General features: G+C 51.1%; 1 protein-coding gene across 7 annotated transcripts in view; it reads right to left on the bottom strand.

Annotated features, from left to right (window-relative positions):
* The window catches only part of TMCO4 (transmembrane and coiled-coil domains 4), a 95,518-nt gene that overhangs the window by 20,138 nt on the left and 51,918 nt on the right, over nt 1-23,462 (bottom strand). Inside the window, exon 12 of one of the 7 annotated variants that reach the window (XM_045548543.1) lies at nt 4,027-4,110. The exons of 5 other annotated variants lie outside the window; for them this stretch is intronic. In XM_045548543.1, coding sequence (XP_045404499.1) covers nt 4,043-4,110 — 68 coding nt within the window. In that variant the 3' untranslated portion in view covers nt 4,027-4,042. Of the gene's footprint in view, nt 1-4,026; nt 4,111-21,612; nt 21,780-23,462 lie in introns of those variants that run through there. One more of the 7 variants, XM_045548544.1, reaches the window with a different exon arrangement.

Here is a 23,462-nt window from a genome sequence, read left to right as displayed (position 1 = left end):
TACAGTAAGGCAAACCGTGCGGAGCTTCCCAGTCCCTCCGAACAGCCGTCCTTAGCTGTTACACCGGGATCTCATCACACGGCTGGCCAGGCGACACGGCCCATCCCGCATGCCTGGCACGTTGGCAATAATGAGATTCTCCTGGGCCTCAGAGACCAAAGGACTGCAAGTTTGAGAAGCAAAGAAGAAGGATTTTCCCCGTCCCGGCGGGGGTCCGTGTGTGCAGCGAGCGATAAGGTGGGACTAAGGAGGGAATTATCTCCCAGCGGGGCCAGAAAACAGACCTTGAAGGAAGTGACAGCAGCTGCACCTAGCACGGTTGAAATCCACACACACACACGTGTGCATGCACATGATAAACACACGGTGGGGGGCAACAAAGGGGAGAGGGGGACAGAGAAAGGAGAAAGCAGGGCTTTGACTGTCCCCCCAATCCCCCAGTGGAATGAGGTCCACACTGGAAAGAACTGCTTAAAGGAGCCGCTTTGGACATATTATCGGGATTAGGGATGGATTCTTTAAGGGAATGACTAAGCCTTCATCTCTCTCCTTTGGTTCTCATCTCTTATTTGGTCATGCACAGTGAGAGGCTGTTAGTAGGTTCCGGGACGCTGAAAATTAATCTGCATGGAGTGACCCTCCTCATCCCCCGCCACCGCCCCCCCGGGGGACCAAAGCCAGGTTTGTCCAAGGATAAAGTAACTGGTGGACACATCTGCAGTGCAGATTAATTTTCAAGAGGCAGTTTGGGGACTCAAGGGTCAGGATGCTGAAACGTATCTGTGCGAGCACACTGACAACCTCTTTTGCCTTGGTTTTATCTTGCAAACATCACGGGCAGTAGCGGTGGCCTAACTTCACAGGGGCAGGGAATGGAATTGGAGAGAGAGATTTTGCTGCAAAGGATTTTTTTTTTTTAAACAAAGTTCTGGAATTCTATATCTTAATCCTTCTCTGTCTCTGCCTGTCCTTGATCATCATCATCATCACTGTAGCTGGCTTCAGGCTAGGATCAAGACAAAGCGCTTCACTCAGCTCCCACTGCCTGAGGACAGTCTTCTCTGACCCTGAACCTGGGACTCAGAGACACCTGTATCCAGAGAGTGGAGCACCCATGGCCAGTCTCAAACTGTGGACTCAGAGACCCTCCCTTGACCCAGATCTGAGACCCACTTGTCTCCTGTGCTCAGCCCCTAAGCTGGGGCCTGGGGCAAGGCATTCTCAAACCCTGCACCAAAGCTTTTCCGGACCCCCACCCCAGCTTGGAACCTGGGTCAAGGCACTGCCAAATCTTGAATCCCAAACCCAAGTGTTCCCAGCCCCCATCTGGGTAGAGGGGGGTATCCTGATTCGTTGAACGCTTGGTCCCAGGTGACCCCAACCTTCACCAGTCCCACTCGCCTCCCTCCAGCTCTGCTTGGGATTTTGCTCCTTACCCCGATGTTCTGCAGTGTCCAGGACCAACGGGTGGGGTGGGGTGGGGGGAGGCCCCAACTGGGGGTGGGACACATATTATCAGTATTGCTGCTACAATAAAGGCGGTTGCATTTCTCAAGCCAAAAAAAAAAAAAGACGAAGTGCTTTATCCATCCGTTATTTCCTTTACTCCTCGCAACGATCCTGGGAGGAAAGCACCACTACTCCCATTTAGCGATGGGAGAGCCCAGGCTCAGAGACACCAAGTCGTTTGTCCAAGGTCACATAGGAAGTGGGTGGCATGGTGGAATTTTTGGTTGTTCCTAAATTTTCTCTCCTATTCTCCTGTTCTACTTCCCTTTGCAATCAAATATAATCTTGAACCAAAATATAGGTCCCTTTGACAACTGTGACATCTTCCCAAATTGTTTAAAAACAGTGCACACACACCCGCAAAGATTAACATTTCCAATCTGGCTGACTCAGGAACTACACTAGCAGGCTAAAATTTGCTAAAAGGTCAATATCCCGGCGCGTGGACCAGGCAAAGGGCACACAACTTCTTGCTTTGGTGCTCTCCGGCACATGTGCCAAATCAGAGGTGGGTGAAGAGATACTGCTAAGAAAAGAACAAAGGGCCATGTGAAACTCGACATGCTTTCTAGTTTGGTGGAGAGTTATGCAATCAGCCCACACCCTGCCACATGAACTTGACATTTCCTGTCAGAAGGATGAATTTAACCGAGTTAACAGACCTTAGCAATACCGCTGCCGGTACGCTGAGGCTGCGAGCCAGTGTGGAACCAGAAGTTTCACTACATCTGTGCATACCAGCAGCCCTCGCTGCACTGCGCCTCACTCTGCTGCACTTCACACTGTGTTTTTCACAAATTGAAGGTTGGTGGCAACGCCGCGGCAAGCAAGCGTGTCGGCGCCATTTTACCGACACCACGTGCTCACTTCGTGTCTCTATGTCTCATTTTGGTAATTCCTGCAATATTTCAAATTTCATCATTATTATACCTGTTATGGTGCTGTGATCCGTGATCTTTGATGTGACTATTGTAGTTGTTTGGGGGCGCCACACGCTGGGCCCATATATGACAGTGAACGTGACTGATAAGTGTTGTGTGTTCTGACTGCTCCACTGAGCAGCCCGTCCCCGTCCCCCTCCCTCTCCTTGGGCCTCCCTATTCCCTGAGTCACAGCTGTATCGGAATTAGGCCAGTAAATAACTGTACAATGACCTCTAAGTGTTCAAGTGACAAGAAGAGCTGCACGTCTCACTTTAAATCGAAAGCTAGAAAGGATTAAGCTTAGTGAGGAAGGCACGCTGAGCTGAGACAGGCCCAAAGCTGGGCCTCTTACACCGAACAGTTAGCCAAGCTGGGAGCGCAGAGGAGAAGTTCTTGAAGGAAATTAAAAGTGCTACGCCAGTGAACACACAAATGATAGGAAAGTAAAACATGCTTACCGCTGACATGGAGAAAGTTTGAGTGGTCTGGATAGAAGATCAAACCAGTCACGACACTTCCTTAGGCCGAACCCTAATCCAGAGCAAGGCCCTGACTCTCTTCCATTCTGTGAGGGCTGAGAGAGGTGAGGAAGCTGCGGAAGAAAAGTCTGAAGCTGGCAGAGGTCGGTGCATGAGGTTTAAGGAAGGAAGCCGTCTCCATAACATAAAAGTGCAGGGTGAAGCAGCAAGTGCTGATGGAGAAGCTACGGCAAGTTATCCAGAAGATCTAGCTAAGATCATTGGCGAAGGTCGCTGCACTGAACAACAGGTTTTCAGTGTAGACGAAACAGCCTTCTTTTGGAAGAAGATGCCATCTAGGACCTTCATAGCTAGAGAGGAGAAGTCAGTGCCTGGCTTCAAAGGACAGGCTGACTCTCTTGTCAGGGGCTAATGCAGCTGGTGACTTTAAGCTGAAACTAATGCTCATTTACCATTCTGGAAATCCTAGGTCCTTAAGAATTGTGCTAACTCTATCTGTGTTATCTAAATAGAACAATAAAGCCTAGATGACAGCACATCTGCTTACAGAATGGTTTACTGAATAGTTTAATCCCACGGTTGAGACCTACCGCTCAGAAAAAAAGATGCCTTTCAAAATACTACTGCTCATTGAAAGTGCACCTGGTCTCCCAAGAGCGCGGATGGAGATGTACAAGGGGATGGATGTTGTTTTCATGCCACTAATACAACATCCATTCTGCAGCCTACAAATCCAGGAGTAATTTTGACTTTCAAGTCTTACCATTTAAGAAATACATTTCATATAGCTGCCAAGACAGTGATTCCTCTGATGGATCTGGGCTAAGTAAACGGAAAACCTTCTGAAAAGGATTCACCCTTTTAGAACACTTGTGACACAGAGGAGGAGGTTAAAATATCAACATTCACAGGAGTTTGGAAGCAGCTGATTCCAACCCTCATGGATGACGTTGAGGGTTCAAGACTTCAGTGGAGGCAGGAACTGCAGATGGGGTGGCAACAGCACGAGAACTAGAATTAGACGTGGAGCCTGAAGATGTGACCGAATTGCTGCAGTCTCATGATAAAACTTGCATGGATGAGGAGTTGCTTCTCATGGATGAGAAAGAAAGTGTTTTTTTGAGACGGAATCTACTCCTGGTGAAGATGCTGTGAACACTGTTGAAATGACAACAGAGGATGTAGACTGTTGCATACACCTAGTGGATAAAGCAGTGGCAGAGTTTGAGAGAGCTGACTCCAATTTTTAAAGACGTTCTACTGTGAGCACAATGCTATCAAACAGGATCACCTGCTACAGAGAAATCTTTTGTGAAAGGAAGAGTCAGTTGATGTGGCAAACTCCTCCACTGCTGTGTTACTTTAAGAAACTGCCATAGTCACCCCAACCTTCAGCAACCACCACCCTGATCAGTCAGCAGCCACCAGTATTGACACAAGACCTTTCACTGTAACAAGATAATGACTTGCTGACTGTTAACATTTTTGAACAATAAAGTATTTTTTATTTATCTGAGACAGGGTCTCCCTCTGTTGCCCAGGCTGGAGTGCAGTGGCATCACTATAGCCCACTGCAACCTCAAACTCTTGGGCTCAAGTGATCCTCCTGCCTCAGCCTCCTGAGTAGCTGGGACTACAGGTGTGCGCCACCACACCCAGATAATTTTTTTATTTTTTGTAGAGATGGTGTCTCACTCCTGCTCAGGCTGGCCTTGAACTCCTGGCCTCAAGCAACCACCTGAGCCTCTCAAAGTGCTAGGATTATAGACGTGAGCCACCGTGCCCCGCCTGAACAATACAGTATTTTTAAGTTATGTACATGGTTTTTCTCTAGATGTAATGCTGTTGCACATTTAATAGACTACAGTAAAATGTAAATATAGGTTTTTTTTCTTTTTTTTAAGAGACAGGGTCTCACTCTGTCACCCAGGCTGGAGTGCAGTGGCACAATCACAGCTCACTGCCACCTCTAACCCCTGGGCTCAAGCTATCCTCCTGCCTCAGCCTCCTGAGTAGCTAGGACTGTAGGTATGCTATTTTATTTTTAATGTCTTTATATTTTACTCTTTCTTTTACTTATGACAAGTAATACTGACTGTCCATCTGAGGCAGAGCTGTATGAAAGTGACAGTGGTTAGGAAGCCTGGCCCTACATCCACAGTGGTTATTATTAACCTGCTCACGGTCACAACTGCCCAGTGTTCACAGCCTCCGTTACGGTTTAGCAAGCCTGTATCCACTTGCCTTTGATGTTCTCAGGACTAGAATGCCAGGCTGACTTCTTGACAGCACTTCTATTTTAAAAAGTGGTCATATTTCAACTGGTAATTTACTTAATTTGACTCGAAAATTCTCTGGGTACAAGATAAGATTTTCCCATGTTTGCTTCCCTTACCCCCTTCCCAAGCTCTATTACTCCTTTTTCTATTCCTGAAATAAATGCCATTCTGATCGCTGGTAAGAAATCGGCAATTATCTCTTCCTTTATTAAGGCAGGGAGTACTAATAAAGCCACGGGTGGTGATACATGTTTATGACCAATTATGCTGGCTCCTTGCATGAACAGCCCTGCCAAACTGCAGAGCCCCGAGTGGCTGGGGGTGGCCGCCAGCATCCTGCATGTCTGAATGTCCCTGTGAGCTGTGAGCATGAGTGTGTGTCCGTGGGCCTCCTTCGCCTAGGCCCAGGTCCCCAGTAGGGTTAGTGGTGACTCCCGGAAGCCCAGGGAAATGCAGTAGAATCAAGGCATGGACTTGGTCATCACTCCTCCTCCTCTCTAGTAATGACGTTTCAGGTTGGCCACATGTCAGGGGCCTCCTGGTTCCCTCCGGGATGCTGTGGAATTCTCAAAACATATTCCATCTATGAAAGACAAAGGGGCCACATGACCCTGATTTTGTATAGATTTAGTCATTAAAAAACAGGCAACTTGTCACTAATGGGTTCTAATTTTTATTTGTCTTTTCGTATAAGAGGAAAACCCCTTGTCCGACCATTTCTTCCTGACTCTTATCTGGGAGAAAAGGCCACTGAAACAACAGCGGATGTCGGGCAGCTGCTGCCAGAAAGTGCAGCCGTGCTCGGACGGGCACAGGGTCGGCTTTGCCAACAGGTGGGCAGGGCCTGACGCGGGTCCTGTGCCGCTTGGCTGTGCGGAAAATGACCCAAGAACCCTAAACCTGTGCTGTTGGGAAGGTTCCATGAGATGACGTCTAGAGACACCTGTCACAGCAGGCACTTGATACATACTAGTTCCCTCCCCTCTCTGTGTCTTTGGTGCCCAACGAATGCTTGTCAAGTCAGATGAGAACAAGGATGTAACTGCTGACATGAACGTTTCTCAGGATGTAAGAGCAGCTGCTGAGTCCTGCACGAGCCCTCAGGGAAAGGCAGTGGACCCTCCCAGCAAGCGCCCTCTGGAAACCCCTCTGGGCTGGGCTTGGGGGAGCCCTGGCTGTGGGAAACGCCCGCAAACCCTTCTCTGTGAAGCGCACCCCGGGCGCCACCCCCCCAAGCCGCCACAAGGTGGTGCTGTGGCGACCACAGGAGCTGCAGGTGTCTCCAGGGCTGGGCCCTACCCCAGTTCCTGGACTGCCACTCCTGTTAGGGAGGGAGAACAGCAAGGGGTGGCTGATCACACCCCGGAGTGCCTGCCCCTCCCTGGGGTCCCTGGGACGGAGCTATGGGAGGGCGACTCCAGACTTGCCCCTGCCGTTAACCCACTGTGCAGCCTGGGCCGGTTGGGTACACACTCAGCTGTGAAATCAAAGGGACAGATCAAGAAAGGGTCAGTAGGACAAAGCCTGGTGTGGGTGGGAGAAGGGTATGGGGCCTTCTCTTGGCTCCCTCGCTTATAAGTTATGTGACTATGAACAAACCTCCTGAGCTCTCTGTGCCTGTTCTCTTGAAAAACAGAGGCAGCACCAGGTGCCGTCCCAGCTGGCTATGAGGACTGACAAGATACCACATGCACGAGCCTGACCTGAAAAAGCCACCCTATCCTCTGTGTGGTGCAGGCCCTGTGCCCGGGCAGCCAAGGCCGGAGCCCCCAGCCCTGGGGAAGTGGAGTGTGCGGGAAAAGGGGAACCAGGACTAGGGTCTGACCCGACCCGCCTGCAGGGAGGGGTGGCTGGAGGACGGGGTGTTCAGGGACTGTGTTCGGAAGGGAGGCCCCTTCCCATCTGAGACTGCACCTGGTGGGAATGGAGTCTGCCTCAGCACTGTCCCCTCTGTGCCCTGCACGGGCCCTGGCGCGTGGTAGGTCCCCAGCAGAAGTTTGCTGACTGATGGATAAATTAAATACATCAAGTGAAAATGCCACCACTGAAGATTCGAGGCAGAGGCTGAGTCCAGGTCTCTGCTTTCAGTGGGACAGGCGAGGCCCCTGCATTCCGCACCCTGTTTGTTCATCTCTCCAGCCTTACTTCTCTCAGTTTCCTGGCAGAAACCTCGGCTCAGGTCCCCAACCCTTCCCAGACCATTCACCTTCCTGCCACTAGAGCTTGGGTACTGCCAGTCCTGGGCCCTCAGGCCTCCTGCCCCCTCGAAGCGTCTCCAGGGTTACCTGTTCTTCAAAGCCTGCCTGAAGCCTTCCCTGCCTTCTAGAAGGAAAGGCTCCCTCCTCTGAACTGCTGCAGCCCTTAATGTCTAGGCCGTTGAGATGCAGCATTTGGTACTGTTATTTACTGTTTTAAGGCTGGTATCTTATTTTCTTAACTAGATTATAGGCTCTCTGAGGGCAGTAAGCTGGTCAGAGGAGGCAGCATAAAAGAAGGGTTAACAGGAAATGGTTCAGAGTCAGACGCACCGGTTAGAATCCTCGGTTTGCTAACTGCTGGCTGTGTGTCTTTGGACAAGTCACTTAACCTCCCTGGGCTTTGGGTTCCCCATCTTTAAAAATGGAAACCACAACACCTGTTTCCAGGTGTCATAATGCCCACACCTTCCAAGGTGACTGGGAAGAAGGTGGAGATGGATTCTGTTCCTACCTGGCACACAGTAGGTCCTCAACATATACCAGCTCTCTCCCTGTCCTTGGAAAAATGGTTTCTTATTTTAGAGATGAGCAGGTGCTCTCCAAGCAATTTTTACAGAGGAAGGTGGCAGGACTAACTTCAAAGCATGTTCCCCGTTGTTCACTGGGCCTGCCATCCAGCCACCACAGTTCCAAGAAGCATCCTTCTCCAGCAACTGCTAAATTACAAAATGTAAAACCACCCAGATGAAAATCCAACTCGAGGCTCATTACCTAATTAAGTTCTTCCAAGTACCCAGGTGCGCAGCAGAGGTGAAGAGAGAATTACCTGCAGTCCCTGCTGCAGCCGTCCTGACACACCTCTGTACAATCAGGCAGGCACCTTATAAACGTCACTTCCAACCACGACATTCTCCTCACAGCTCCAGGTAGGTAAGCTCCAGCCCTGGCCTTTCTGGCTAGCCACAGGCAGAGATACCTGAGGCTCTGCCGGCTAATTAAGTCTGATCCTGAGCACTCCGATCTTAAAAGGACAGGGTGCAACAGAATAAATCAGGTTGAAATGAAAGGTCTTGCTACCATGGGGCTGGCATCTTCACATCCTCTCATGGACAGGAGAAAGACGCTGTCAGCTCTTTCTGTTTTTACTTTGATTGCTAGGAAGCTAAATTCACAGCTCAAATATAGCACTGGGTAATAACATAAACATATAATAATAACAGTAACAAAAACAGTGGCTACCGAATGCCTACTGCTCGTCAGCCATTCTGCTAGACGCTTTACGTCTACTGTTACACTTAATCCTTTTAACTATCCTAGGAAGAAAGTGTTACTAGACCCATTTCTCAGGCGAGGAGACTGAGGGTGGAGACTACTTGGTGTCTGTTTGCCCAGCGGGTAAGTGGTGGAGCTGGAACTCAGACCCAGGCCTGGCTGCAGGGTCTGAGCATCCTCTGCTCCGGGCTGCGCTTCCCTATGCTGGATCTTCCCAAAAGGCTCACGGTGTCTATTCCTATTTATGTTTTTTCTAGTCTTGATGTTTTATGTTTATCTGTCAGTTGTTGCTTTAGTGGCTGTTATTTCCTAAAATGTCCTGAAAATCCTTTGAGAAAGGATGATGGGGCTTTGCATAAATACCTAAATGGATGTCTCAGTAAATGAATGAACAAAAGATGAAAGAAATAAAGAAACAATAATGAAGATCTTACTAGAGACCTGAAAGGTCAGAGTTGACACAGGGACATCGCATGCTGGGGCGGCGGAGACAGGGGCCCCAGAACCCAGACTGTCATTGAAGCACAGGGTGTGGGCCACACACTGACCCACAGGCAGGAGCATTTTTACCTTTTGCTCTACAAAACAGACTTGGCAATTTTCTAAATGATAACGGTTTTGACAATACTGGCTGTGCAGGCTTGACGATCACGGAGATCTTAGATACAAAGAAAAAAAACAGTTTCCATTACAGAATGCTTTTCACCGAGATGATTAATTAATACGTAAGTTAAAGAGACTCTGGGGTGTTTTCTTCCCCAGTTGGAACCCCCCAACCTCAGAGGATGCTCTTTCACTGTAGACGCTGTGGATTCTTCTGTGCACCGAGACTCGTGCAAGGGACCTGTTTATGCAAAATTCTGAGTGACAGAGGGACTCAGAGGGAAAGAAACAATGGTCCCTAGAGGGGGCATCTCTGATACTGGATGGCCATCAGGGCTCACTGTGGCCAGGAAAAGATATATTCCTGGAGACCGTTCCCTCCATACACCTGTGCTCGCCACAGACACGTAGGCAGAGAATCTGTCCCCCGGGAGCGTGGGCAGAGAGTGTGGCAATTATTGGTGGACCTCGAGCAAGCAGCGTTCAGTCTGCAACACTGTCCCTTGTGAGTTTGCTTAATGGGGCCCTTCTGAGCTCTGGGTGCAAAATGGATAAAATAATGTTTCAGCAAAGTCCAGGACCAGGCCTGGGGACACGTTCGCCACCCAGGTACTGCGGCCCCAAACCTCTGTCTGGGGTGCCAGTGGCCTCTTATCACACATTCACGGAACACCAACAGTGCTCAACAGTACATGCTCAGTCGTGGGCTGAGATCCTTATACTTTAATCGTAATTTGATGACCCAGAAGGCACTGCAAGAACCTCTTCTTGGGGTCAGTACAGTGGGCCTCATTTCATTCTTTCAGCTCAGTGTTCGGGGCTTATTATGTGTTGCTTTATTTATCCTTATGAGGTCGGGATCATTTGATTTATTTTGGTAATGAGCAAGGCTTGAAGAACTTATATAACTTGGACAGGGTCATATTGTTCCCATGATCTTAACCCTGTGGTACGGAGAATCGTGGCCTTCTGAGTAATTATTAGCAGACTTTTCCCTTAATCAACTCCTCATTCTGATACACTTTATAGTTAGGGGCAGGAAGCGTGTCTACACATGGCTACAACAGGGGCCAGGAAAGACAGGCAAGGGAGATAAAGTCCCGGAATAAAGAACCCCTATGGACTTTGGTACAAAGGGTTCCCTGGCTCCAGGGAAGAGCTGCTGGTCCAGAGGTGGCCAGATGTGTGGCCCTGGAGCAAGGGAACCTGGGTTCCACCCAGTGTCAGCGACAGGAACAGCGGAGTTCTCCGCCCCTCTTCCCGTCATGCCAACACATCTCTCTGCCCACCTTCTTCCCAGGCCTCCCGTTACTGCCCCTAAGGAAAAAGGGGTGCTGGTCTGATTAGTCAAGCGCAAGGACACTGACGGGCCACATGCACTAGTGCGCAGGTCACAGCACATGGGGAAGCCAGACTGCAGGCTCTGCTCCCTCCCCATGAGCTAGACAAGTCCTTTGGGGCAGGCAGGGCCACCTCCTCTCTCTCTGGCCCTATGTAGGTTGAGTGTCCCTTACCTGAAATCCTGGGGGCCAGAAGAGTTTTGGATGTTGGAGTTCTTCAGATTTTGGAATATTTTTATCAGTTGAACATTCCAAATCCAAAAATCTGAAATGCTCCAATGAGCATTTCCTTTGAGTGCTATGTCAGTGCTCAAAAAGTTTTAGATTTTGGAACATTTCGAATTTTGGATTTGGGATGCTTAACTTGTATTCAACCCATGTGGGGGACAGTTCCCATCATTGTCTCCCCTTCTCCTTTGACTTCCTCCTTCCATGACCCTGGCCAGGATGCCACAGGTCCCCAGACCAGGACTGGAGCTTATGCGTGGCTGAGCCCGGGGCATGGTCGGTACAGCTTCTTCCCTGGGGGTTTTCAGGTCCCAGCCTAGGTGGCGTTGAAGCGGTAGGTACCAGAGTGTGTGCTGTCTCTCCTGGGAAATCGGCAGGGAGAAGGGGCAATTTCCAGGGCTAGGATTTGGGCATTCCTGGGTTCCCCCAGCCATACAGCATCAAACTTCCAACACAAGCACCAGGTACCACTGCCTTTCGGAGCATATACTCCCTGGGTCTCCTTTTCCTTGCCTGTAACATGAAGGTGTTGGACAAGGTGATTTCTGGGGGCTCTTCCAGCTCTGATGGGGGCCCTGGAAGCTAAGTGGAAGTATTTAGTAGGCAGTGGGGGCTGGGGGCCAATCTGTGAGAGGAAGGTGAAGCCGGTCACCGGGGACTACGCCCTGCGGGTTAACAGTGGAGCAGGAGCCAGGCCCCAGGGGTGAGGCCAGAGCAAGCCCGAAAGTTTTTGCCTTCTTGACACAGCTGAGACAACCCACACTCAGGGTGTGATCAAATGCGTTTTAGCAGGTGGCGACTGCTAAGGTCAAGGGTGTTTGCATCCTCTAGAGGAAGCAAATGCCTTTCAAAGAGAGTCGCAGGCCAAGCCTCTTGGGAAGACCCCAACGGCTGGACAGCCTTTATTTAGATTAAAGCAGAGATTAAAGAACCCCACATTCTGCTGACTCACTCCTCCCCCGAGAGCTGCCGGTCCAGTCTGAAGACATTACTGTTGCATTAGTGAGCTCAGAGGCAGTGAGTACTACAGCTTTGGAAAAATCCATTTGGCTAAATGAACAGAGAGAGTGAGAAAGGGACGCTTATTTACTGAACCCTGTGTAGTCACATCCGTCTTATTGAAAGGCTAGTTTTGTGGTCAGAGAGGCTGGAGAGTCCCAGGCCCACTGCATGTAAATTATTCCACCCATCCTGGGTGCAGGTGACAGAAAAGAACGTAATCCCTGCCCTCAACCTTGTCACAGGCAAAATAGGAAAATCAGTACCTATATCTCAGGGTTGTTTGCATATTAAACGAGAGAAAATAGGCAAAGCCCTTTAGCATATCCCCAGCACACAGTAAGTGTTCAATAAATGGCAGTTATTAAATCCCAGAATAACCCCTAGAAGCGTCAATATCCTAATTTTACTAATTAGCCGGAAGCTCAGAGAGGTGAAGAGACTTGCCCAAGGGCACCTGGACAGTAACTAGTGGGGTCTGGATTTGAACTCGGGTTTCTAGACTCTAAGCCCAGACCTCCTTTCATGTCCTCGACCGGTTGCCACGATCCCCTGCATCTTGAAGGCACTAGGAAAAGTGATCGCATTGAGCCCGTTTACGGACGGCGAAGGGATGGGGGAACCAGGACTGGCTGAATTAACGGGCCCCAGTGCCCAGAGTGAGGCAGGTCTTCGGGCTCTAATGTGCTGAGTGAACACACCCACGGCCCAGCTGCCTCAGCTCAGAATGTCTTGCCAACTGCAGGGACAGGGCCACGGGGCAGAGACAATATGTTATACGTTTAATTAATTTCCTTCAAAGCCTTTTGCAATGAAGAGGAGAATTAATGCATAAATAAACTGAAGAGGCAATTGATTTCTTGGTTCATGTGGCCATTGCTTGGCTCAGCCAGATACTATGAGTCAGTCTGAATTGAATTCACTTTTTTCAATGACTTAACTTTTGAAAACTTTTTAAAGCAAATACTTAGAAAAGATGACCAATCCTCTGTGATCTGGGGCCTAGAGTCTCTCGGTGAGTGCTCAGATGGTGGCTTTTCCTGGGGGCAGGCACCCCCTCCCTGCCCCTTGCCACCTGCTGGGGCCAGAAATACTCTTGGGTAGAAGATCAGTCATTGCCAAAGCAAATCCATGCCCTTGGCTGGGAGATGGACCACGGCCGGAGGGAGACGGTTCATTGCTGGGAATTCTGACTACGTTCATTTCCTGCGCAAAGGCACAGCCATCTGGCAGGTGCACGTTCTGTCTTTGTTTCAAGTGGGCAGGGTCACTACCCGGCTGTGCGTATGCCAGCTGACCATGCCTGGGGGCAGTCTGGAACGGGGCAGCCTAAGCACAGCTCGGCCGCTGGGAGGTTTGGGCAGTAGCTTAGCCAGCTGGCCCAGGTGTCGGGGCCAAGGCAGCTCAAACACCTCCCCACCCAAAGGCCTCAGGCACTGTCCTCTGCAGGCAGCGCTCACTGCGAACCTCATGGCTGCCTTCATGTCCCTCATGAATGAATCAGCTCCTAAAGTGTACTGGGCAACTCCTAGGTGCCACGGCCTGAGCCAGGAGCTGGTGATACAGAGATGACAAAACAGTGCCTGTCCCGACACAACCACGAGTTAGCAGGGAGAGAGACGTGTGAGCAGATGTGTCATAACACAACATGGGGAGTTCAGAAACAAAGACGGGCAAAGTGCCGAGGGAGGGGGCAGGGAGGTGGCCGAGTGGAACGATGCAGGTGCCGGGGGATGGCACGGGGTGTGAAGCCCAACTCTGCCACCTCCCAGCTCTACCTCTGGGCAAATCCTCTGCCTCTCTGAGCCTCAGTCTCCTTGTTTGCAATTCTGTAAAATGGGCTGAATGGTTCCCCCAGAGGATGCTGTGAGGATTGGAGTTGATCAAACTGTTGCCATCTGGCATCAGCGTGTACATCCCATCCACCTGTGACAAATGCCAGAAACAAAAAACAAACCCACGCTTTGCTGTCTGAGATAATGCAAAAATAACAGGTCACCTTGTCCAGTCTGGTTCCTGAAATAAATGAACATTTCCCACAGGCTGCTGACTCCCTAATGAGAACTCTGTCCCTGGTGTTTGGAACGCTGGTGTCTGAAGACTGCACGCCCCGCGTGGCTTCAATTACCGCACAAGAAAATGGCTGGTTTTCCATCGAGAACAAACAAATGACACCTTGGTGCCTTGGTCATCGTGAGTGTGTGTGTTTCCCCCTTAATTACCACGTGTGTGTGCATGTGTGTAATTTGGCAAGCCAGTTTTCTGAAGTCTGACTAGATTATACCTTTTTGCAAGAAGCAACTTTTCTAAATGCTTCTGAGTCTGAGTCCTCCTGCCGCGTAGAACAGGGAGGAAAGGATTTGGGGCCACAGTCTGAGGGAGACAGGAGTTGCCCTGAACCCCCAGGTTTCCTTCTTGTGTCCAGGGGAGCTCGGGGTGTGGCTAAAGGAAGGGCAGTTTATGGAAATCTCAGGAACTTGCAACCCCAAAATCCTAATGGATTTTTACCTAGGCAAACCACTTTGCCTGACACAGAGCCTCCGCTTCCTTAGCTGTAGAATGGAGGCAATGATCCTGACCTTGGCGTGCTGCAAGGCTTAGAGATCAAGTCATGAATAAGAACACGGGTCAGCCACTGTGGATCCAAACTCCAGCCTCATCATACTAGCCCTATAACTACGGGCTACTTACTTCACCTCCGTAAGCCCTGGTTTCCTCATCTGTAAAATGGGGATAATTGAAACCTCAGAGGACTATTGCAAGGACTAAATAAGGCATGTAAAATGTTTCACTGTGCCTGGCACATTGTAAGTGCCCAATAATTGTTAGCTGGGCAGATGATGATGATGTTGATGATGATTATAAAGAATCAATCATGAAGCATGCAGCAGGAATCTCAGCAAACGCCAGCTGAATCTGGGCCTGTTTTTGTCTAAAGAGAAGATCCTTCAGCTACACAAAGCATTCACAACACCTACTCAGAAGGCAAGGGATTCCCGCTGGACATCAGTCCTTCTCACTCAGCCTGGGCACACCTGAACAGGTGGCAGAGCTGCTCGGAGAATGTGAATAACAGCAGGAGAAAGCCCCTCAGATGCCCACAGATCTACAGGATGACGCACGGGGGTTTCTGCAAACCACCTGCCTGGAGCAGAGGAGCTGGGAGCCTTGCTGAGCATGTGACTCTGTGTCTCAGGGGCCAGCTTCTGTGACTCCTATTTCCTAAGCCAAGTGCTCCGGGGTTTGGAGTGGTAGAGATGACGGTCTCCATGTTAGGGCAGGACAAGGAGACAAAGGGATGTCAGCCCCACCTGGGCAGCTGCCCTAGAACCTGGTACAGAAGAGCAGCAAGAGCTCCCTTTCCCAAGCACCTACTATGTGCCAGGTGCTCCGTCGGATAATTGACACGTCATTGCTGACCCCGACACCACTCTGCAAGGCCCCACCCTATGTCTCCGGGAGGGCAGTTTATCTCAACAGACTGTGAGCTCCGTGAGGAAAGGGGCCACATACACTAGCTGTCAGCTCCACAGCCCCTAGCACAGCCCCTAGCACGCAGCCTACTGTGAGCCGATGGCGTGAATTCGATGTGGAACAGTTCTCTGTTTAGAAGTCTGATCTGGGAAACAGCTTTGAATGAGAACATCCAACCAGGAGGGACGGAAATAAAATGATATGATAAAAATAGGAGCTCTGGAGTTGGAAGAAGATATGTCAAAATCCTAGTTCTAGGGCGAACTGCTCCACCTTTCTCTGAATCTCACTCTTCTCATCTGAGAAATGGGGGTAGAAGTACCTGCCTCATGGGTTTGTTGTGAGAGTTGAAGAGAACGTGTGTAAGATTCTGAGCAAAACCCAGGCAGGCAGCTGGACCTTCACAGCCAGCAGCTATTGCTGCTGTTACTATTATTATAGTTATTCCTGTTTGTGGGCAGCTCTGTGTTCTCAAGGCATTTTCACCAGGTCATCTCCTCTGACTCTGTGGGCGCTGGGCACAGTCTGGGGCCAAAGGAGCTCAGAGCTTTGGCCGGGACTGCCCGGGCTCTGCACTGGCCTCCCCTGTTCCTTAGGCAGGTGACATGCTGAGTGCCGTCCCACCTCCGTCTGCGTGGAGGCCCCCTGGGTACCACCCATCACTGGGGCACTCGCCCCAGCACCCCCAGAGCCTGCTCCACTCTGACTTTCCACCACGGAGCACTTCTACCTTCTGAGTGTAACGTAAGGCAGAGGAGGGGAAGAGAGGAATGTCTCAACTTTTCAGATGAAGACATTGAGACTCAGTGAGGACAGTTTCTTGGCTGAGAATTAATTACAGAGGCCAGAATACAACTGAGGGCTTCTGGCCGCTAATTGCATGTGAAGTTCTAGTTTACGTTCAGGAAATGGAAGCTGCTACTTGGTGTCATTTTGTATGTAACCACGAGGCCCCCACCATGGATATAAGAATAAGACATGTGTGGTGGTCACTGGGGCTGTTTACCAAACGGTCCCAGCTCTCTGCCTTCTGAGCACACGGTAGGAAGATGTTTACTGGCCCCTCCCTGATGTTAAAAATGTCTCCGTGCCTTGGTTTGGCCAATGACACATGCATGAAAGTGACACGTGTTACTTCTAGGTGAAGGCGTTTAAGAGCTGGTGCATAGGCTGGGCGCGGTGGCTCACGCCTGTAATCCTAGCCCTCTGGGAGGCCAAGGCGGGTGGATGCTCGAGGTCGGAGTTTGAGACCAGCCTGAGCAAGACCCCGTCTCTACTAAAAATAGAAAGAAATTATCTGGCCAACTAAAAGTATATAGAGAAAAAATCAGCTGGGCATGGGTGGCGCATGCCTGTAGTCCCAGCTACTTGGGAGGCTGAGGCAGTAGGATCACTTAAGCCCAGGAGTTTGAGGTTGCTGTGAGCTAGGCTGACGCCATGGCACTCACTCTAGCCCAGGCAACAGAGCGAGACTCTGTCTCAAAAAAAAAAAAAAAAAAAGCCGGTGCATAACTCAGCACATCCTCCGACCCCCACTGAGGAACCACACGTTGACACGGAGCTCCCTTAACCTGGGTGTCTCAGTGACTCCAAAGATCAGTGCCTCCCTGCCTACTCAAGTAGCGCAAGTGAGATGTGAACCTTTGCTGTGTTAACATCTCTAGGATGTTGGGGATGTTTGTCACTGCAGCATAACCTAGTCTGTCCTCACTGATACACTGTGAATGCTGGTAACATTGGACTTCAAGTTCAGTTTACTCATGGAGCGTGCGCTCTCTGTTGGCTTTATCCCAGGTATAGAAGGCATAGAGGTCAGGCAGGCACAATCTGTGCTCTCAAGCGGCATGTGGCCTCGACGCCCATTTGAAAGGAAGCTGACCGCATGGAGCTTGACGGAAGGGCAGGCCAGGCTGTGAGGGGAACCTCGGGAACGGTGCAGATGCCCAGGCAGCCACCCCTGTTGTCTGCAGCATCAGCCAAAAAGGGAGAGGAAGCTGTGGAGATAGTTAATTCCACAGGCGACTTCTACTAGGGAGAGGACAGGAGGGAGGAGCTGTGTTGGGGGAGGGGGGGGGGAGGCTGGCTGAAGGACCGTGTGCTCTGGGCGACTCTGGGATTTAGTGCTCCGGTTCATTACTGACTCTCAAGGGACTCCACAAGACAATTAGTAGATTCAAATGCATTAGAGTCATTTCTTTTTTACATCCCAAACTCAGATAATGTCAGCTTTCCTGCAATTAGGAGAGGGTCTCCTCAGTGTGCAGATTAATTGGGTGTTAAACAAGCGCAGCTGCCTGAACCCAGACAGCTGAGCTGGAAGAAATTGGATGTGAGCAGCAGCCCTGGGCAAAGGGTGAAACTTTCACAGAAGATCACAGCCAGCCGGAGACATGGGGATGACCCATTGGTAACCCACGGTAAGGGCTTGGGAGGGAGGATGCTGAAGAAGAGGGCAGGAGGCAGCCGTAGGAAGGAATAGGAACTACAGGCCCTGATCCTGCGGGAGGCCATTTTTTCCTCGACTAGGTTCAGGGTTCATGCCATCTGTGGGGGAGGGGGTTGCTATAATACTGCGTGCCTCTCCTGTTTACTAACAGCTCCTGGCATGTTATCAGTAAGTATCTCCATATTATCAGTATCTCCAGGCTCTCACTACAGGCCAGCATTTTTACACGCTATTGCACATTATGCAATCACACTAACGACCTCCATGTAGATATTTAATACTGTCATAATTTGCTATGTTTCACACAAGCCCACTGAAGTTGAGAGAGGTGAGGTGACTGGTCTCACGGTGGGTTTGGGACTCAAACCAGCGGCCCTGACTCCAGAGCCCATACACTTGCAGCAACTAAGCTGGTAGCTTCATGGCGGGGAAGAGCCGTGCGGCCCATCATCTGTGACCACAGAGGCCTGCACCTGGCTGCATCCCACGGGCTCTTGGGATTCAGGACCTCTCCCTTCCCCTCTGCAGGTGGTGGTGTTTTGTTCCAGCTTCCCATGCCTATGACCCGTCAGGAGTTCCCCTATGTACTCTCTGGAAAGAGCTCTAGCGTCAGAGCGATCTCCCTTCCACCCAGAGTTGCCGGTGGGGTGCAGGGGGTTAAACCCAGCATGGCTGTGCACCCACCTGCGTGGGAGGACAGGAGCCGGCCACGCATCCATGGGTGTGTGCACAGCTGCTGCTCACATTTGGAATAAGCCACCACCAAGGGCAAGGCAGAGAATTACCAGAGTTCTTCCTCCTGTCTAGATGATGAGATGCAGATGGGGTGTTACAAAATAAGGGGGGAACCATCAGGCCAACTGAGAATAAAGACTGTGCAGAGTTTCCTGGTCCCAAGTTCTTCCTTTTGAAGGTGACTGGAGGGGGAGATGCCAGCTGGGTTTCTATTCACCTTGGAGTCAGGGTACTGTCAAATTCGTGTTATCTGCAAAGCTTCTGATCCTAGTCTACTTCTTTTTTAAAAATGTAGGAGGTTCTCTAAATAAAATGTTGCAGATCTATGGTGCCCATGTTAAAAGGACTCTCTCCTACCCACAAATCTTATCGCTATCCATGCCAAGTACACCCAGCATGCACACATCTCCCCAGCACACACAGCTGAATACGATGTGCTCTTCCCTGCAGGGAATTTCAAGCTAGTTGGGGAGATGGACATGCAGACCACCGCTGCTGACTCACGGTGGAATTCACTTGTTTACTTGGTTCATGGGTCCTGTGTTCACTGAGCACCTACTATGCACCAGGCATTGTTTATGGCTCATAAGGCGACAAGGAGAAGCACGGCCTCTGCCCACCCTTGCCCTGTCTGTGCTGCAGTTCCTGGCAAGGGCTGCACACCAGAATTGCCTGGGGAACTATTTCCAAAATAGGCATACCTGACCCCTTCCAAGTAGGGCCCTGGCATATATATGTATTTAGGGGGAGACTGCCCGGGGGTTCTGATGTGTACTCCCAGGTAACAGTTACTCGTGGGCTGGACAGAAGCAGGTGTAACAGGTGGACAGATCCGTGCCGAGAAAGATGTCTAGGAGTTGGAAGCTGCAGTGAGCTATGATGATACCACTGTACTCTAGCCTAGATGACAGAGCAAGACCCCTGTCTCAAAAAGAAAGAAACAAACACCAGACATCACCATTTCCAGACACCCCTGAACTCCTGACAGCCCTGCCTTAACCTGCGCTGGCCGACCCTCTGGAATGCCCCTCCCTCTAGCTGCCCACCACTCAGGGCTCAGGTCCTCTGCCAAGCACAGCACAGTGGCCAGGCTCTTGGGGTTGAATCCTGCTGTGGCACTTAGGATTCTCGTGCTTAACCTCTAAGCCCAGTTTTCTCATCTGAGAAGCAGAGAGAACAGCAGTGTCTTCCGGCTAGGGCTGCTGTGAGGGAGAAGTGAGACAATATGTGCAGGTGCTCAGAGCACGGCTGGACACCCAGTGGGTCTGCACCCGCTCATCAGCACCTGCTTGACTCCTTTGCCCGCAGTCAAACTCCTCTGTCTTCCTGAGCACTCAAGGTGTACTGGACACTGTGCTGGGGACTCTGGGGGTGGGGGGAGGCCAAGGTCGGGAGAGTGGACATGCCCAGACGTGAAAAGTGGGGGCTGGAGGGTGGACATGGAAGGATAAGCTCCTATATCTACACATAACTCACCCAGCTCCCTGCGCACAGTAGGTCCTCAGATTAGGGTTCAGAGAAAGAAACATTTGCGTAGTGAACCCAAATTGGGGCCAGGAGCTTCCACATTCATAGTCCCATTTTAATCCCCCACTGATCCTGGAGGTAAGTGTGCAAAGCCCCATATCCATTTGAGGCGGCTGAGGCTGAGAGGTTAAGTGACTAGCCCAAGGTCCCACAGCCCATCAGTGGCAAAGCTGGCAGCCAAATCCAGGTCTGCCCCATACCAAAACTCAAATTCTTACCCATGGGCCATTATGACCCAGGGCAGGGACAGTGACCAGGAAAGAAGTCAGAAAGAAGCTGCTTTAGGAACCATTTCCCAAAAAGCTGTGGTGCAGGAACATCCCAGTGTCATGCTAACCAGTCCTGCCACCAAGAGGCCACCTGCCTCCCTCTTCCCTCTCGCCAGTTTCCAGCCTCCCACTCCAGAGGCAACTGATCAGTGACCTCATTTCCAGTTACGATGCCCAAATGGTTAACGGTCATTAATTTAATTTGCTCAGCAGGGGAACTGAAGACTTGGCTTGTATTAACGATACGAAGTTAACACATGCTTTACGGTAAGTGGAGGCAGAGTCATGCCTTCTCTAAATGAAGAATCAGCTCTATTAATAAGACCACGTTGCTCCAGGTAACGAGCCTGGCAGATGCTTTGCTGCAGGGGTTGAGGGAAAGATGACTAGGAAAGGAGCAAAATGACGACAGAACAGAGAATGGCAGCTTTTCAGCAGGAGCAGATTTAGAGAGCAGGGAGGAGTCTGTGCCAGCCCACAGCGAGCACTGACAGCCAGACACATGAGTGAGGCCAACCTGGACATTCCAGGTATGCCAGCTCTGACGACAACTGCACGAGTGAGCCCCGGCCAGGAAGGAGAACTGCCTGGTCAACCCATAGAACTGTGAGAAATAATCAGTTACTGCTATTTTAAGCCACTATTGGGAGAGGTTATTTTGCAGCAATAAATAATGGAGACAGACTGTCAGCGAATGTGATACAAGCAAAGATCTTCAATGTGCATGTTTGGTTTGCCTGGCTTGGGCACCCTAGTGATCTGCCGTAAGAAAAGTGTGCCCTGGGAAGTCACTGCCCTTCAGTCTCACCAGGACAAACACGTGACACACATGCGAGCCCAGCCTGCAGCCTGGAGCCCAGCTCACCAGCCTCAGCTAGAAACAGAGGCCATCTTGGATCAACCGAACCACACAGCCAACTTGCAGACTCTGAGCATGAAAATATTTGTCCTTGTAACCCTCTGAGTTTTGGGGTGGTTTGTTATGCAGTATCATGATAGCTGACTGATACACTCATCCTGCCTCTTTATAGCTCACACATTTTTTTAAGAGACAGGGTCTCACTCTATCACCCAGGTGTTGGTTTCAAATTCCTGGGCTCAAGCCATCCTCCTGCCTCAGCCTTCAAAGTACCTGGGACTAAAGGTGAGGGCCACTGCGCCCAGCATAACCCACACATTGTACGGCAAAGACCCTGTGTCTACGATGTGAGGACTGTCCCCCAGTTTTTCCTGAGAGAGATTCTGGTAGTGTAGTTACATTTGCACGAAGTAGCGGTAATAAGGAAAATAGCATCATGCAGTAGGAGGCAGCAGTGTTGCTGCAGCTCCACAAAGCCATTTACTAAAAGGGGTCGGGGGCTGAGGGCAGGGAGACACTGTGGGGACCCAGAAGGTTCCTCCCAGCAGGACACAGGGTCCCAGGTGGATCATCTGCAGTGGGCAGAGCAGGAAAAGCAGGTGAGGATGTCTTACTGACTTGTTATACCTCTGGTGATGCCTGGGAGGGGGAAGAACGTACACAGAAAGGGAAGGTACAATGTTTTCCATGGAAGAAACAGAAACTCACCCTTACCCAAATTCACCCCTGCTTCCTTAGTGGCTTCTGCCCGACCTCTGACCCAGCTTGGATCTTCCTGGTGGACACAGCCCAGAGCTGGCTCCCGGGCCCTTTGCACGGGGGTCCCAGGCTACCCAAAGCTGCTGGAAATAGGACAGGGGTGGCTCCCGCTGCTTTCACAGATGTGGACAAAACCAGGGTGGGGGCTGCTTACAGCTACGAGGGAGGAGCAGGGACAGCGTGGAGAGGCAGGTGGGCTCACCGCAGAGCACACACGGCAGCTCAGCCCTCCCACAGTCAGTGCCAGGGGTGGCACGTCCACCCTGCCTGCTAGCCAGGAAACCTGCTCTTGTCCTCAGTCCACAGTGATGGTGGGGAAACATTTTAGCAGAAGAAAAGGAACAAGAATGAGACGTGCCCCTAAGCTCCAGGGTCTCTCCCATGCCCTCCGATCAGGCCACGCTGAAAGTAACAGCAGTCAGCCCCTGACCCTGGCTGTCTCAGCCCAGGCCAATGGCTGCCCTTCCCGCCCTGCCTTGCTCACCAGCAGCCGGGCAGCAATTGTGCCCCTGGCTCGGGCTGACCAAGGACGGTGGCCAGGGCTCATCTGAGGGGCAGCCTCGGCTTGGCAGACACTGACGTGCAGGAGCTGCAATGTGACATTCTTGAGCTGACTCTGATCAACGAGGGGTTTTAAAATTTGCAAAAGTGCCATACAGAGTACCCATTTGCTTCCCAAAACAACCCCGTGGGGCGGGAATCATTAGCCCTACTTTATATGGGGGGAAACTGAGGCTCAGAGAGGCATTGAGTGGGATCCTAGAGTGCTGGCTGCAGCTCCAACACCTCTCCCTCCCACCCTCTGCTCTCGGGCTCAGGAGTCCCTGTCCTAGTTCCTTCTCTTGCCTCCAGAGTCTTGCCACTGCTGCGTTCGCTCTGCCAGGAGGTGAGTCCCTGTCCCAGGAACTTGCTCCAAGTGCCCCGAGCCCCGCAACTCAGTGCCCCCAACCAGCGCCCGCTACGGGCGGCCTCTGCTGGCAGCTCTGTCCAAACCCCATTCTGCCCTGGAGACCTCGCCCACCTGAGCCCTGGACCAGCGGCCCCTCAAGCTTTCTGCTGCCTCAGCACAGAAGGATGACACTGGAGGCCGGACACACTCCCAGGGGTGTCTGTGGTGGGCTGAGCAGGGCCCACCCTCAGAAGGTACGTCCACCTGGAACCTGTGAAGGAGACCCTCTCTGGAGAAAGGGTCTTTGCAGATGTGATTAAGTTAGTGATGTTGAGATGAGATCCTCCTGGATTGGAGGGGGCCCTAAATCCAATGACACTGTCCTTACAAGAGAAGAGACAGGGAGGAGAAGGCCACGCAAAGACAGAGGCAGAGACTGGAGTGACGTGTCCACTGCCAAGGAATGCCAAGGCAGGCCAGCAGCTGCCTGAAGCTGAAGAGACAGGAAGAATCCTCCCCCGGAGCCGTCAGAGGGCAGGAGAGCCCGCTGACACCTCATTTTTGGACTTCTCGTCCCTCCCATTCCACTCGAGAATGTGCACTGAGATGCAAAAGCCAGTGTCATTACTGTAGGACTGTCTGTCTCCCATCACTCTAATTTATGTGATCATTTT

The sequence above is a fragment of the Lemur catta genome, chromosome 3 (genome assembly GCF_020740605.2).
Source record: "Lemur catta isolate mLemCat1 chromosome 3, mLemCat1.pri, whole genome shotgun sequence".
Taxonomy (NCBI): domain Eukaryota; kingdom Metazoa; phylum Chordata; class Mammalia; order Primates; family Lemuridae; genus Lemur; species Lemur catta.
The sequence above is the reverse complement of the archived record's forward strand: the minus strand, read 5'-3'. Positions and strand labels throughout refer to the sequence as shown.